Source organism: Coturnix japonica, chromosome 7 (genome assembly GCF_054131305.1).
Source record: "Coturnix japonica strain WE chromosome 7, WE-NBRP24, whole genome shotgun sequence".
Lineage (NCBI taxonomy): Eukaryota > Metazoa > Chordata > Aves > Galliformes > Phasianidae > Coturnix > Coturnix japonica.
The window spans coordinates 594,803-612,989 of record NC_140669.1 but is presented as its reverse complement, the minus strand read 5'-3'; the positions used below and the strand labels follow the sequence as shown (position 1 = coordinate 612,989).

The 18,187-nt window shown below is 37.4% G+C and overlaps 1 protein-coding gene across 5 annotated transcripts in view; it reads right to left on the bottom strand.

Annotated features, from left to right (window-relative positions):
- The window catches only part of ARHGAP15 (Rho GTPase activating protein 15), a 341,387-nt gene that overhangs the window by 110,181 nt on the left and 213,019 nt on the right, over window positions 1-18,187 (bottom strand). For all 5 annotated transcript variants that reach the window (XM_085552046.1, XM_085552045.1, XM_085552044.1 and 2 more), the window contains one exon: window positions 11,189-11,287. In XM_085552046.1, coding sequence (XP_085408172.1) covers window positions 11,189-11,287 — 99 coding nt within the window. The remainder of the gene's footprint in view (window positions 1-11,188; window positions 11,288-18,187) is intronic.

Genomic DNA, 18,187 nt, shown 5'->3' with positions numbered 1-18,187 from the left:
AAGCGACATTTGGTAAAAAGTGTGGTCAGCACACCTACAGAAACCATGGAAATCCTGAACTGGGTTACAAACAGCAGTAAGTATCAGGACTTACAGTACCAGTGCATACCTTGCTACTCTGACAGAAGCCATTCCACAGATCATTAAGAAATGCTTTTCTTTTCATAGCTTGACAAGCCTGCTATAGCATACTATATTAAAACAGTTCAAAACTCATACATTAATTCTTCAGGCACTCCTGAAAAAAGGTAGTGTTTATGTGTAATCTGAGATGGAACAAATTACTTTCTGTTTTCAGGTGAAAAAGAATGAAAAAAAAATATATATATGGATAAAAATATGGATAAAATATGGAAAGAATCAAGAAAAACTACTGACTTCAGAGAAGAAAAAACCCTATTCAGTGGGAATAAAATGCATTGCATATCTCTTAGCTGACTTTTGTGAAGGCATAAATATCAGCATCATTTGATATTTTCATGGAAGATAATTATCTTAAAATTTGAAGCTACAGGAGGAATTTTTATTTAAATCCTTGCCTTTGTATCTTAATCGTGAGTTTCAGCAAGGAATGACGTAAGGAAGGTGGAAATCCAATCTCAGCCCTTTTATTAGGGTTCACACAGACCCTCTGGTGTTTCTGAGGGCTTGGAAAGGAGAAGTTGGCATATAGTGGTTTCCATATCTAATTTCCCTCTTTGGTCAAAATTCCAGTAAATATTAATGACATTTACGATAGAGACATCCATGAGAGTCGCACAGATTCGTACACAATCTCTTACTGTAAGCTGTGCTCTTTGTGTTTTCGGTTCATGACATACCAGAACACAAAAATGCAAGCAAAATAAAGATAAGAAATGAAATCACTAGGAACAATTTCTGGTGCAGAAATCCAGATTATTTGCAAACGTCACTATATTGTGACTGTTTGCAAAATACTTAAACAAGTCATGCCTTGGCTCAGTGAGGGTAGAAGGGCAACTCAGCAAAATGCTGCACTGCTTGTTCTACCAGCGCTGTGAGAATAGCCCAGTTCACAGAGACAGGCATTAAATAAACAGTTTGTGAACTAATCTGCTCTAGTGGTAAAATAGGAAAATCTGAATGCTCAATGACCACCCCTTTCAGAATCTGCCATCTTCCTCTTTGGTTTTGAGTCTGGCTTATGGGGTAGCCAGGTTAAAGAATCGGAATGATTTCAGTTGCAGTGGTAGATTGGCTAGAGTAGATGCTCAGCTATCTTAAAACGAAAACAGTTTTCATTAGATGTTATACCTTATCTTCCTACTAAGGCTTATTAAAATTATGTGACACCTGATAATTTCACACACAGTGAGTGACTGCTAAATTGCCCCCTCTCTGCCTCCCCGTGTCTCTCTCTCTCTCACACACACAAAACAGAGGAATGCTTCTCGACTGCCAAACTTTGTGCCAAGATTTTGTTCAATTTAATCTCAATCATATGAGTTAGAGCACCATGAAACAAAGTTTCTACCAAGTATGCTGACAGATTTTTAGTTCTAGTGGCTCCACGGGGCATCTCTCAAAGTACAGTAAGAAACTTTTCTTATTAAAGATTTCTGAGCTTACCCATTTTCCATTTAAGACAACATGAGCAATATCACCATAAAGAACTCAACACTTGCTAACTGATACCATGCACTCATCAAAATTATTTCACTTCTAAGTAAACAAAGAGCTGTGGTACCTCCAACACCATTGTGTGGTTGCTGCTGGCACAGGAAAGCTGTGCAGTGGCAGCCGCTTTGGCGCACTATGTCACGTAACCCCATGTCAGGACTGACAAATCAAAACATATGGTTTGAAATAGTAGGGAAAACATTTCCTGGGAAGATGGGGTGAAGAGGCATGGAATAGCCTGACCCTTTCCTTTGAGGACTTTTTTAACATTTTCTGTGCAAAGAGAACTTGAAGAAGATTTATCACTTTGCTGCTGTTTCAGAGGTTTACACGGTGATGTTAAGGGAATATCTGCTTATTTACATTTCAGATCCAAATACATAAAGTTTAAGACCCTGATCCAACACAACACTGTGTAGAACATCAAATGTCCATAAAACTGGACTTATTCACTTCCATAAAGAGAAGTCTACTCTTTTTCTACTGAACTGATCACAGGAATTATGCAATGAAATGACTTATATCAATTTCAAAGTAGAATGAACATGAGAAAGCAGTTCCTAGTAGTAATACTTCTATTACCAGAATTAGAATCTCTGGCACCAGAAAAACTAGGTGCATAGGAGACACTGAGAACTGGATCAGTCTGTCTGGAGGTATCTGGGATGGAGCGATGTGGTTCTGCGATGTTATAAAACAAAATGGCCACATTTTGCTCTCATTTACATCCATGTCATTCCAATGAAACCAGTGGGCATTGTTCGTCTGTGCAAAGACAAAAAGAAGTTGGTTTGCTATATAATTACATCCATGATCTGCGAAGATACTGACTAAAATGAAACAATCTGCCGAGCGAATGCACAACTGGAGGTCTTTATATGACTTGTTGATTCCTGTGGTGGGGGGGGGAGAGTTTCTTATGTAGTAGCAGATTTAGGGAAGATTCAGTTGCCAGATTGCTAGCAACATCAACTTCATAAGTTCAGAGGAGTAAAATAAATTGAAAGAGAACTTCTCTTAGAGAAGAGAAACCATTACCATAACGTCTCCTTTTTAAGCTGGTCTTGCTTTGCCCTCTGCTTCGCTCCTGAAGCTTTCTGTTGATACAATTTCTCTCACTTAGGCATCCATCCCATTAGGCTGCTATATTATATGGTTAAAACATTGATGTAACACAAGCTGCTACAGGAAATAATTGAAGTAATAAAATACAACTGCAGTTATTTGCTCTCTTGAATAGCAGGCAGAAAAAAAGAAGGCAGGGTTTTTTAAACTGACTCCATTGAGTTGCACACAGACAGGATAACTTTTTACCTCCTCCTTTATTGCAATAACGCTTTTTTCCCCCCTGAAAAACAGTGTAGTTGTAGTAATTTTTTATATTTTTAACAGGAAAAGTAATTAGTCCACAGTGTGGAATTATGCTTTCATTATTTCCTTTAAAATCCATAAATTTAAGGAGCAGGGATGCTAAAAGACTCTGAACATACAACCACTTTTTTTTCTTCCCTAAAAGAACTTAATGAATTTAACTTTTTTACCTTGTGAACATCTCTAGGCCAGAATTATTTTGCCAAGTGTTAGCCCAAAGCCTTCCATTAATGGCTGAACAACAGAGGAAATGCTGCCAGATCCTTGCTTGTGAGGGTATCTGCATTGTACTGGGACAAGATGCCTCACATCCTCAGTGTTTCAGTAGGATAAGAGGGGATTTATTACTATTTATTTACTTATCTATCTATTTATTTCTTCTATGGCTCAAAGGTGGATATCCTCAAGTGTGTGCTTCCTTCAGTGTGAAAAGGAGGTACATCAGGACCTTCATGTGCTCACTGGTAGAGTAAGCAGCAGTTACGGTCAGATGGCTTTACATTTCTCAAGACTTTTTGTTTCTGCATATACACGTCAACTATTTGATTTACAAGGTGTATTAACATTATTTTAATATCAAGAAAATGTTGTTTGATTCTTTTTTTGTTCCATAGGTTAAGTGGTTTCTTTTATTTATGATGTCTATTGAAAAAGATTTTATGGAAAATTCTCAAGACAAAATGCCCTGTTTCCTTCTACGTGTTCACTAATAGATATATTATACAATGCTAGAAAAAGGCAAAAGGCCAAACTCATCTCTGGTGTAATTCCAGTAAAAGCAATAAAATTACCCAAGGCATGAATTTGGCCCAGGCATTGCAGAAGTTACTCTGGTGCACACTGAGTGTCTGCTTGTTGTTACTGGCAAGGCTTAAAATACAAATCCCCCCTTTCTCATAGAAATGGATACATCTCCCTGGAACAGATTAATCAATGAAACAGGTATCAGGTAGCTACGACAGACACAGCAAGTGGCCCAAGTGCCTGCCTTTTTTATGGCTTCTTCTGACTAGATGCTTTTGGAATTTTTAAATATATATTTCTTTTCTCTTTTGTGTCTTGTCACTGAAATGCTCTTATTATTTTTTTTCTTCCCCTTTTCTTCTTCTTTTTTTTTTTTTTCTGCTGTTGTCTCCTCTTCTCTAATTTGTCTTGTATGCTCTTCCGTGATGTTTCCTGTTGACACTTCTCGATATTTTTCCTAACTCGGAATGTGGCTTTCTAGCAGACACAGAGGCCCCAGAGTGAATACCCGTCAGAGCCAATTCTGACTTGGACCTTGCACAATGCTATTAACTGGCTCTTGCTCTAAGAAAGGTGGCTATAGTGGGGATTGCCTGAGCCTGAAGACAGAACGGGGCAGGGAAAGCTTGCCAATATGTTTGCACTAAATTCAACTGCTCTTAATTTGAGCTCAAAAGAAGATGAAGAAAAACACAAGATTTTAAATCACAAACTTACAAGGGTTTTTCTCAGAACTTGGTTGTTTTCTGCTGCATTCGTCTGTACGTTTAAGTTTATGCTTGTTGGCCACTTTAAAGTAAACATAGTTCAATGCCCTCAGAAACAGTTTTCTTCAACCCACTAGAATTCCCTGGAAAAAATGCTTTATCTGCTAAACTGCTGGATATTTTTGTGTCTAATTTTTTTTTTTTTTAATCAGTTTGTTTTACTTTTTTTTCTTTTAAATTCAGTGCTTACAAACGTTGGGAGCAGAAGTCTCCTTGGAACAAGACAGAATCATAAAAGACTTCAGGAATCTCATCACAAGCTAAACAGTACAAATTGCACATTCTTCATGGAAGTATTAGCTTTTGGTGCGTGCCTGGATCCAAGTATAATACATTATCCCAAAGTGGGAAAGAATGAACAGAACAAAATTAGCAGAACTGGGAGCTCAGATCATTTGATGGAGCAATATGATCTCTGTACTTTCAGGGTTCTGAATGCTAAAGCCACTGGAAACAGTATGTAAAATTATATTACAGTAAGCAAGGAAGCATGTGTAGGCCTGGGAGAAGGAAAAGAGACTGGAAAATACCTTTCTAGAGGAAAATAAGTACAGAACATCAGCGAATGAGCTTGTAGGAAACAAACTACTATTTGCAAACAATTTCTTATTCTGAGGGTAGAGATATGCAGTGCAAAATTTATGATAGAGAAAATACAAACAAAATAATTTTTCAATGGTTGTATAGGGGCCAATTGCTACGGGAGAGCAATCCCACACTCAGGCAGAATTATAAAGCTACCCTGTGACCAGGATGGATTTCCTGAGGCTGCCCTTCTCAATGAAATCTTGTTGGAACTTATTCTTAGTACCACCATCTGATGAGCTTGGTCTAATGGTGCTGGGATGTAGCCTGGGAACACAGGATGGTTAATGGAAGTTCAGTGATGATGGTGAACACTGTCAGAACTACCCAATAGTTTCCAACTACATTCTTTGGATCCTCAGGAATGGGACTGAAGTATTTTTTGGTACCAAATTGCTTAAGCTAAACACAGACTACTAGATCAAGTCACTGAACACAAATCTAATAACTTAGAGTATCAGGGTAGATAAATACCTTGGCTAAATGGGCCTCATGTCTTCTGTCATCCCCACCTCTCTCCAATAGCCTACTCAGCACACCAGGTCAAAATGCATGATCCCACATGGGAGCCATCAGTGTTTGGAGGCGTCTGGGATTTTTTTTCAAGTCTTATGCCACATTTTCTTCCATTAGAAAATGAGATAGTGTTAAAATGTTCTATAGTATTTTTTTCCCCTAGCTATATAAGTATATTCACAATACTTTATATTTTTAAAACTCATTTCCTCTTTTCTTAATTCCTTAAGATAAGTGAACCTCCCCTATGTAAACTTTCTACCAGAATACTGACTACCTTTAAAGCAGCATATGATTTAGAAGGTAATATTTCACTTTTTTAAAAAAATGTAGATAGGTTTTTAAGTGCTTTTAGCTGCACTTCAGCATTTAGATTAAGAGATAAAACAGATGAAAGGACACAACCTTCTGTCACAGGGCAGAATGGCATTTGGGAGGTGAGATAGTTTAAAATACCTTTTTAATCTTCGTTTGTCTTCATGAAGATGACTGTATTTCTTCACTGCACTCCATAAGGTACTTTATCTTTGCTCAAGACATTTTCTCCCTCAAACACTAAAGATTCTGGTGCATGAGACTTTGAGTATGTATGTGTGCAATCCTACAGTAATATTATGCCTAACCAAATTCTAGTTAAAGCCAAAGCGAGTATCCATTTTAGATGCTTCGAGGTTTCAAACTCTGGATGCATTTTTAAAAAGTCTGATTTTCAACTTAAAACTTTTCTCCGAACTGTGTCCCCTGAAGGCTATGCACCTATTCATCCTCTCAGGGCCTAATGGTCATTTCTGAAACCTTATTTGAGGACCCAACCCAACCCAAGCAAAAGCCCTCCCCTCAGGATGAGCTCCTCACACTCTGGGGTTCTTGTCACTGTTCTCATATAACATGATTTGATCAGTGGGGCTCAGAGCAATGAAACCCAGTAAATAACACACTGGCCAAACAGAGAAGATAACAAAAGGAAATAGTTAAGGTACTATAATAATTTTAGCCATTCTTTTTTCAGGTCACTATAATCTGCCCAAAGATAACTAATTGTTCAAAGTAAACATTCCACTCCAACCACAAAAGGAATCCATTACACAAACATATAATTCACAGTCATTTTTAGTGGGTTGTAAACAGTTTGGAATGAGCATAAAATGGGACAAAAATCAAAGTGAGCATTTAGAAATGAAAAAGTGTTTGCTACAAAAGGTCAGTCCCTTTACTTGGCAAACTATGTAGAAAAGCCTGGGAAAATGTTGAACACACAAGCAGTAAGGGAATTTTAAAGCCAACAACCTCCCTGTTTCTTTAAACAGACATCGGAACCTATAACTGGATCCTGTCAAACAAACGACAGCAAAAAAACATAACAGCTGCTAAGAAGTAAAGTTGAAAGATAAAGTTTTCTAAGCTAAGAACCTCCTCAGAAGTGGACTAAAGGTCTTCCTTAAATCTTTAAGCAAGGTTATGGATCCCAGGGTGGCTTTTAGGCATTGAATCAAATATGTAATTTTGTGTATCATTCCTGTCAGAGCATCCTGTGCTCCAAGAAAAGCAACAGAAAACAATGTCTGCAATGTCCAGCTTAGAACAAAAACGGTACCTGTAATCATGAGACTTGCTGCCTGCAGTGTCATTTTTAAGGCATTTACTCTGACTTGAGAGCGCTAATGTGGATTTGGGAATAGAGGGAGAAAATGAAGGACATTTCAAAAGAGAGATGAAAGTTAAACTGTATTTCCCTGAAGCATTAGTACTGTATTTCAAAATCTGAAGTACACTGGATACCCCCAGTAATTTTAGGATACTGACTGCTTGGGGTGTTCATTTACTCTGTCATTAGACACACAGACAGATGATCATCCCTGGAAAAGAGTTTCGTATCAGGCTACTTTCACACGATAAAACTTTACTGTGAGAAGTCCTGGATGGCATTTGGTTTAGCTACAATGCAGACCAGTATTTTTATTTTTTTGTATGCGTTCTACTCGTGCCTTTCACTTACTTTAAAAAAAAATGCAAAAAACAGCCAGGACTTCTAAAGGGCCGTGTATAACAAAATAAATAAGAGACTCAAGAAATGACTGGAAATCATATCTGGCCTGGAAACACCACAAGTCTTGCAATGGACCCCACCCTTGGCAGGAGCACATGGCACACAGACTGTGTGCAGGGAGGACTGTCACCAGCTCAGCTCTGTGGGTTCGGTGCATCCCATCACCCTCCTGGTGACATGGCCAAGCATAAATTGAAAGGAGCAGGTCAACAGAGCAGAACAGCTCAAGGTGCATCCAAGGTAGGTATTGGTGGCAAACTAACAGAATGCCCCCCAGAAATCCCACATGGATACACTGCTCTCTGAAAAACTTTCCTTTCTAGCCCCTGAGGAAGCACAAAGTGAAATGATGGAAATCTCTGAGCAACCACTGTATTTCTTCTACCTGACTGATGCATGGTTCATAATTATCCCTTTTCCAGGTCACATCGTATAATCAGCTGATTTTTCTATCAAGGACACTGCATTCAATGCCAACAGTCCAACATTCTTTGACAAATGCTCTTGACTATGGCGGCACAGATCTGTACATTTAAGTACTTGGGGCATGAATTTCATCAACATTTGTGAATCCATAAATGAAGAATTAAGGGAAAAAAAAAAACCAAACAAACAGTGCTTCCCACCACCCCAACTCAAAGAAAAAAAAATAAAAAAAGAAAAAGAAAAGAAGTGGGTACATTTTTAGTTGCTGTCTGTATTAAACTCCACTACCAGATCTGCAAGATGGCTGACTGAATGAATAAAGACCCTCTGCTTTCCACTTTTCTTTCAATAACCATAAAAAGAAGCTGGAAAAAAAGAATGGAATTCACTCTTGAACAAATGAATTCTTGTTGGACAGATAAATATGCATTATGGAGTGAGAAATTTTAGACTAGACCTTATAAAGCACCTCTGTCCTGAAGTGGTGAATGAGCAAACAATAGCCTAGGGGACAAACAACCAAAATCTGATCTAAGTTGCAGAAAAACATCAGAATAATTCCTCTGATTTCAATGTAGATATTCATTTAAAAATAGTGTAACTAAACAGGAAATCTTGCCAACAGTTAATGACACCCTCTACATTTTTCATCTGTGGTGGGAGAATATTAGTACAGTTGGCTATTGTATGTAACCTCATCCACATAGGAACATGTACTAATTAATATGGCATATTCAAATCTTACTTTCTGTACACAGTGATAATGTTTTCAAAAATAACGCACACACACACAAAAGAAAACCAGTGGATAAATAAAAACTATGAGCTCATAAATAAGAACACAACCATGCAGCAAAGTATGAATATTTTGTAAGCAACATTTAGGGTTAGCCTCCTAAGACCCTTTTTTCCCCCCAATAATCCTTTACAGTAAATGAAACACACAAGTAACATTTTTGGTACAGTGACATTATGTAGATGATAAATTTTCTAAATAGGAAAAAAGCAACTTCAGGGAAAAAAAAGAAAAAAAAAGGAAAAAAAAAAAAAAAGCTTTCTTTCAACAGCCAATATGCCAGCTGTACTGAGTATTTAGGCCATCTTACTAAGACTATGAAAGTAAACATACAGTTTTCATTAAATGTGCCTTTCCCATAATTGGTACATAAGTATTTCCCATGACTCTGCAGTTGAGTATCTTGGCTGGAGGCGTATCTGGCCATTAAGAGGAGGACTTCAGATCTGTTGAGTCTCAGCCATGCCGGGAGACTTGGCACCTCCACATACTGCTTCCTAATACCAGCCCCGGTATAAAATGTCATCAGAAGCTTGCATAAACATTGGACTTAACTTCACATAAATTACTGCTGTCCTGAGATAGTTTATGCCAGAACTTAGTAAAAACAACACTTTGAGTAAATAGAATGTGAGTAAATGCAAGCATCTTGATCCAAAAAAATGATAATATAAAAAAAATGTATATCAGATATAAACTCATAAATACAGCGATAAAATTAAAATTTTTATCTCATGCCATATGACTAACTTTTATGTACGTACACAGTAGACTGAAGTGTGTATGTAAAGGGGATGGAATTCCTCCTTGTTACAGCAAGTCTGAAGGAAACACATGTACAATAGGATAATACTCCAAAGCATGAATTCTGCTATATTTTCTTTTGTGCATATTTCATACAGACAATAAACATCTAATGAGGTTTTTTGGATTTTTCAGTTACAGACCAGCAGTGCAGAGACTTTTGGCCTTACTTCTCCTGGAGTAGTAATCAGAGACCACAGATCATCCATAAAATATCTAATGCATCTTTTGGAGAACCAGTGCTAAGTTCAGAACCTAGAAGTCAATCAGAAATGTTCTACGTGGTGTGGCATTTTTATCATGTAATCTCTGCCTTTCCATTTCAAGTTCTGAATTTCTCCTTTACAATTCCTCCACTATTAATAGCCCTTCATACATTTCGTATATCCCTTTTCTTTGTCCCGCTCCTTTCATCCATCCTCTAGTCTTCCACCGAGAAACCAATGCTACTATCTCCCCCTACCGAACAGTCTCCAGTTTGTTAGTCTCTGACTTCCTGCCAAGCATTCTGGGAATAGTAATATCCCAGTGCTCTCTTTGCTGTATAATTAGAGCATGAATTTCCCAGAGTTTGAAACTCCAGGGTAGTTTTATTGCACCTTTCACTATAAAATCAGGTAGCAATGATGGAATTAAAATAGCCTTTCCCTTTGTGGTTAAGGGTCTAAATGTCTTTTTATTTGTCATTGGTTCTCTTGTTCCGAGACTCCACTATATGGCAGTGACAATGGGTTCACCCAGTCTTATTCTGAAAATAAATTTTCTATCTTTTGCAAGATATATGTTTCCCCAGATCCCTGGAACAAGTTGTAAACTTGTAACAGATGGTGATGAAGCCTCACATTTTTATACAATACATTTTAAGATTCTGCATCTACCGCATGTACCTTCCAAAGGAAATGACCTTCAGTGTGAGAAGATACAGTCAAAAGGAAGGAAGGAAGGCAATGGTGTTAAGCACATCTTTTTCTACTATGAAAATCTCTCTTATTAAATTAATCACAATTTTAAAGGAGGATGAGTACTCTTTTCATCCTTACAACATTATTACTCTTTAAAGTAACAATAAAAACTAGGCACTTGTATACATCAAAAAAGACAAAATTTGGTGGTCACACTAGAACAACATTAGTTTTCATTGAATAGAAATCAGGACTTACTAAAACATATTGGCATTCACCAGAGATTTCAGAAGAAAGTTGATGACAATTTATCAATTTGTAACATTTGCTTACAGGAAGAAAGACTAAAATAACAACAGGTCAAACAAAATATAAGAATAAAAAAATAAGAATCATCATGAATGGGGTTTATTAATGCCTTGTTGCATAAAGAAAATGAAGATATAGAGTGGAACACAGTGTAATCCATAGTTATGCTGTATGTAGAACAATCTGCCTGACTACTCCGGTCATTCGAGAAGAGGTACAAGGTTAAACTTTTCATATTAACAGAGAAACAAAAGAGAGTATTAAATACCAAGGTACTCACCTCTTTTTTCAACTGCTTTTATACACTGTCTCACAAACTGGGGGACGGTAGAGTTCTCATGTTCACATACCAAGTGCAAATGGGAGCCAAAAATTTGATCTACGTTTTGAGGGAGAAGAAAAAGCACAGAAAAATACATTAAAGCATACTATTAGCAGTAGGGTTTTTCTCTTTTCTGGGCCTGCATATAAATTTAAAACTTAGGTATGGATGGTGGGCAGACATAGACAGAAACAAATCCTCCCTGAGTCCTAATGCTCATTAGCTTCAGCCCCAGTAACAAAGCTCTCCATGTTTGCAGTAACTTGGAGGTAAGCTAAAATTTTCATTTACCATGATCTTCTTAATACTTGCAGTCTGTGGTCTCTGGAATTTGTATGGATGTGTCATAAAGAAGTGAAGTCCGTTTTTGAAACAACACACCATAATCTTACTGAATCAAAAATCCTGCATAATATTAACCAATGATCCAACCTTGGCACTCACACCTCTTCTGTGCATGTGCAGTTTCATCACAGACCATCATATGGATTCAAGGGCTTTATTAATTTGCACCATTACGACACAGAATATAATTTCATCTAGCCTTTATAGGATATTTTAATCATCAGACTACCTGTTTAAAAGCAGAAGATACCAAATGTCTTTATGAGGATGGCATATGCTACACCAAGTTTAACTGATTGCTCCATTGATATATAAGCATTCAGCCCAATAACGCTGTTTTAGTTTTTATCACATGAAAGTTTTGATTAACTCACAGTGTTCATCCTAAAACTTATCTGTATAATCATGTTAAACTCTTCAGATAACTAATTAGCTTCCTCCACCTCATTTCCACTCTATATGTTTGAGAAATTATGAAAAGAGCCATCAGTAATGGGGATGTTGTCAGCTAGAATCAAAATGAATCAAACAGATGAACAAAACTGTTCAATAGGAGCCAGTTAAATGCTCAAACAATAGGCCTGTACTACCATCATTTATCCAAAAAGACAGTCTCCATAAAGCACTTCAACAGCATGCATTTTGAATATTGGTGTAGAGGCTTTCAAAAATGTTTTTGAAGACAGCTGAGGGAAGTGAGCACAAGGTTGGGCTCTGCAGGGCAAAGCCACCAAGCACATTCACTCTCAGAGCAGCAGGACTGCCTGCAACCCCCAAGTTCCTGTGGCACCAGGACACTTTCTCCATAGACAGACCCACCATCTTTCACCACAATCACTTGGAGTGGTTCTTCCTCAAAGAAGCACAGCTTTTTCAGGCTACCAGGCCAAGTTCTGTTTGCTCATTTTCTGCTTTGGAATGACACTAGCTTAACCCTACTGTCATTTATCAATTCTAATTCTTACTAAGCATAGATGTGGGCAGCTTGACTGCCCTTGCTTTCTGAATACCCCAGACTGAAGAACAACCAGGGGAAGAAGATAGGAAAGGCTCTGCACAAGAGAAGCTTATCCAGCACGCCAATGAGGATGGCATCTGCACCAAATGCTCCTCCCAGTGCACGTGATCTGCATTTGGGTCAAGTATATCAAAGCCTGAATTTAAGTCAGCCATAGTTTTGGCTGCAGAAGGAATGGAGGACTGGCTTCACAGAACTACAGTGAAGAAGGCTGTGTGCATGTGCAGTGTTAAGCATCAGCAAACAGGCTGTTACATGTTTGGGGGTTATGTTTCTGACAAAGCACAGTCTGGTTACATATTCTTCATAAAACATTTATAGCTGCCTTCAGTGGTAATTATATATACAGCGATTTATGATTTAGAAGTACTAGCACTTCCTCTTTTGACATCTTAATTGTTTTATTTTTAATTCTAGCAAAGACCTGTTAAATTCTTTGCATAAGATGGAACATTCTCCCATGTAAATTATGTTAAAAAGAAGTAAGAAACCAAAGATATTTGTAAACAATTTTGGAAATAAAACAGGCAAGGAGCTGCACTGCGTTTAGATGGGCAGTACGTGAAGAACTGAATGGAACTGAACGCAAAGGAGTTCAGCAACATTTCTGTTATAACCACTTCATAATAGCTTCCAGTATTTTGCAGTTACTCTTTCATTCTTTAAGATGAATGCAGAACATTTGCTGTTCCTGGGAGGCAATTTTGATAAGTATGGAAACAGATCTGCAGTTCTCACCTTTTCATCACCCTTTTTCTGGATGCGTGTTCTGTACCTTGTCCAGTAAATGATTTAATCCCATTCTAAATGCCCTTCAGTACACAGAGATAGTCACGCCGTATAGTTTTGAACTCTTTGACCCAATGAGCCACCCAAATATCCTGAATTCTGTGACTGCATCTAACTAATGGATCTTTACTGGATCTGTTTCTGTACATAAACATGGGAATTGCAGGAGTTACAACTACCATGTTTTCACTCTTAGAGGTCACTGGGATAGCTGGGGAAATCTCACTTCATATTTGCTTGTACAGCACTTTAAAAATGAGGCATTATCTGAGTGGCAAGTTATTAATTTTTGTACACTAGATTGATGTGTAAGTTAGGTATAAATATTTGTTTCTTACTCTTTTTTATAAGTACGTATATTCCAATCTAGTTTGAGGAGAAACTATCCAGAACATTTTTTCAAAGAATAGGAACTGCTCCCAAAGGGATAAAGGAAGCAAAAAACAAGCCCTTGTTTGATTTATTTGTGATAAGGCCCTTCAAAACTTCATTTTTTATGACTTAAAAAAAAAGACATACACAACACTCCTAACCTCCTGTTATGACAGTTTATGTTTCCTATCCAGCTTATTTAACTCAAATGCCTGGGAAATAGACACAATTACCACCTTATGGAATGCTACTTAACTTTAAATGCTCCCTTCTGAATAGAAATCCACTTTATCTTCTCAGAGTTATTCCAGTTTCTCAGGAATTATTTCCTCTATAGGCTCCTGAAATGCTCTTGTTTCATCATTTAAAAATTTAAACTAACAATTGTTCAGAAATATCTTTTATTAGAACAAAGGCAATTCCCATACAGTGGATTCTGTTCACAAGAGCTTGTACAAAGGAGCTGCATACTATGCCCATATACAGCTTTAATCATTCACTCTTTCAGCTGTTATCAATTTAAAACCAATGAAACTCCCACACTGAGTCCATTTGAGCAGTCAATTTTAATATCTTGGGGCATCTGTAGTTATTCTGAATTGGCTGCAAAAGCAGAACTAACAAGTTAAGCTCTAACCATAAGTCTACATCAGGCTGGTAAACCATACATCAAACACAGACAGTTAGTCAATACTGTAGTATGAAAAAACAACAAGCATTTTTAAGAAGAGCAATATATTCACAATAAGTTTGGTGTATGGTTTACATTACGCATCCCTGGTATCTGTGCATTCAACCTTCTGTTCAGAACAGTAGGGTGTGTGACAGCTTTGCACACAGATATAAAATGAGACACCAGAAGAGGAGGAAATGGACATTCGCAAGTTGTATAATATAAAATGAAGATTACAGCTGCAATGAATTGTTTGTTCTGGGGAGCTTCAAGTTCTCCTGAGCCTGACAGAGTTGCTGTTTTTGAGCAGCTTTCACAGGCTGCAGCAAAGCCACTAATCCTGAGCTGCAGAATCCCAGCCTAGGAGAGACAATACTTCTGGAAAAGAAACAATTAAAACAAAATCGCAAAAGCCACATCCTCACCGAGAATGTCATTGTTTAACTGTTTTTTTGGTGTACATGGTTGAGATGTGGCCACGCTGGGAAGGAACTCATATTTCAGTACTATTTATGGGGGGGGATAGAGGGGGAATTGGTAGAGAATTGCCAACATCCCAAATTCTCAGACCATCTCAAATTCTGACACAACAGAAGGTATCATGCCCATGGTTTTAAAAAGATGAATTATATCTATGTAATAGAGTTAACTGCCTTTCAGGAGCAAGTATTTGCAAAGTGAACTCCACCACATCTGGGTTTGAACTGCTGGACTACCAGAGTTTTGTATTGACATCTGAGTTGTTTGCTTTCTTTGTACCTGTTTGAAGGCTGGGAGGGAAAAGGGGAAAAAGAAGAGGCAAAAAAGACAGGACAGTAAGCACCACAACAATTAATTTTTTGGAAGAAGAATGGAAGTGGTTGACAGGACCACATTCTGATATGTAACTTCTGCCTCCTCCAAGAGTAGAGCTGGAATACCAGCTCAGACATTAATATCATGCTCTTCACCAACTGGACTCCAAGTAACACCACGATGCTTACACAATAAGTGGGCCAGGTTCTCAGCTGACTGAAGTCAGCAAGGTTGTCAACAGAGCTCCCCTGATTTATGCAAGCTGGGATTCTTGCCAGTCCTTTTAACATGGAGATTTACTGTATACCGTTGATCTGTGGTGGTCATCAATTAAATAAAAATTACATTTGTGAGCAGCTACTATTAAGTGGCATATGAGCTACAAGATTTGTTTTACTTTCTCAGGAAAAAAAAAAAAGAAAAAAAGAAGGAAAAGTAGAGCACTGTAGACACCAGTCTCTTTTAAGAAATTATGGTGTATTATTGGAGACAGGAGTTCATTTAAATTCAAAGAGTGTGAGGCTGCTGTACTTCTTCTTAAAGCAGGTCTCAAAAATGAGATACTTTTAAATTATGTGAATGATTTCTGATCATTATGTCATGATTAGAGTAGTGTCAATGGAAATATCACATTGCCCAGCGTTTGGCCATCCAGTGGGTTTGAAAAAAGATCAGAAAGTCCAAGCGGTGGTCAAAAAGAGAAATATTCTTGTGACACACACACACTGCCTCTGCAAATCAAAGGAAATATTTCCTAACTTTTCCTAAGTTATTATGGACACCAAATCAATTGCTAATTTTTTTTTTTTTTTTCAGAACCCAGAAGAATTACAGAACACATCAAAAAGGAAATCTCAATCTCTACGTTTGGAATTCTCACGAGCATTACATTCACCACATTGAATTACTCCGAGGTCTACTGACACAATTGTGACGTTTTCCCTTGTCTGGACATGAAATAACTGGTGATCTTTGCGCTGCTATCAGCACAACCACCACCATGTGCTCAGCCATGTTCTATAGGCTATCAGGCCAAATCACAGCTAGCTCCTTTCACCAGCAATTGAATGGCTTTTAGATTCATCTCGAAAGATTTGTAACCATTCCAGTTTTCATGTTGTTTTGTTTTTGCTTTTTTGCTTTAACTTATTTTCTAAGTTCTATGAACTTTCTTATCTATGCTTTGAAATAAAAAGTCAACAACAGCAAAACCCTAGGTGAGATTCTTGCCATCTACATTGCCCCCATTTCCCACAGCACCCTTTATAAGTTATTACTAATGTTTTCATTTAATTATCTATTTATCATTTACTGAAAGTGTATTTTATGAAAATGTATTTTATGTCTCTTGCCAGTGCAACTACCATAGCTTTAAAGTCACCGTTTCATAGAAGCTTTTTCTGCTGAACTAAAGAGGCTCAGAAATCAGGAAGTTAACTGGCCAATATCAAGTTGAAGGTTGGCAATTCATTTGGGGTAATATTAAATCATGACAATGCTCAAACATAAAGATCAAAGTTCAATTATAGACTATAAAGAAGTTCTAAAAGAGAAGATTTATATATTATTTTTCTAGCATATTAGTGCAGATTCTGTAAATTCTGAGAATATTTCAATCCCAAGGAACTGAGAACCTCTGACCTAGCATATAAATTTGAACACAGTTATTCTTGAAATAACATTGTTAAAATGGCAGGCATGAAACGTGCCTCTAATTACTTCTAGCTTTGCATGCATGGAAATACACACAAACATAGCATGTAGGCCCCTTACCTGGTACACCAAAATACTGCATTACACATTGCCTCAAAAATGATTCAAAATTCTTCCATACCAAATAAATTTTGTGTGAGCGTGAACTGTGAGGATGGGCAATCTTCATTAGAGCACTCACTGGAGCATGAAAAGCCCCATGTACCATCCCACTGCAACAAATGGAGCCAACGTGCTCTTCACACATGGGCTTCTTGTAGGCAAAAGAGTAGCACAACAACCAAACAACTAACATTCACACACTGCTCACATTCCCTTGTTTGATTATCATGCCCCTATTTCTTATTCTACCCATTTGCTAAATACTGACTATATTCACTGCAGATATTTGCTACATCTTACACGAAGAACAAAGTTTTGTTAAGAGTTAAATGACAATCACATAATTCCTAGATTTTCTGATAATAGTGCTGGCAGAACAAAGTACCCCAGGAGATCAAACTGCTATTTAATTTTGAAGCCTGTATTCCCAAATTTGGTTAATGCGGAGAAATGTGTCGAGTCTTCTGGCCAAGTGTGTACACATCAGTGACTAACAGCTCGCAGAACTGTGTTTAAGTGAACTTACCACCTTAAAATGTATTTACTCATGACTATAATTTACGTGTTAAATTTATTGGAGTTTTGGTTCCAACGTGACATACAATGTAAAAAATCAATATAGATTTGAGAGCTTTATAGTGCCCTTGGCAAATATGAATAGCACTTGATGAAAAGTGAAGGTTTTCACATCACCTACAGTGCCACTGCTTTAGAGTAATTAACACCACACGCTTCATAGATATTTATATCAATTCTTCGCGAGCACACAGAACAGCTCTTTGTCAGAAATTTGGTACTGAGATGTCCTGCAAGGCTTTAGACGCACTTTTATTATGAGCCCCTATTTTAAGGGATTTGCAATTCTGACAGAAGCATTTCCCTACGGGATCAAAGTTTGTATGAGTGTTCTCAGAGCTGGAGGAATTTCTTCTTGTAAAAACTGGTTAACAGTTTTTTTCCCCCAAGAAAGAAGCAAACGGTTTTGAGAGGCATCTGCAGCCATTTCATTCACCTTCAGAAACAATAAATAGATGTGTCTTACAGCACAAAATTTGGAAATCTTCTGATTTTTCTTTTGCTGTTTGCATTTGATGACTTAAAAATATTCTGTGAGTCTAATGTGAGTCTAAAAAATTAACATTTTAAAGTA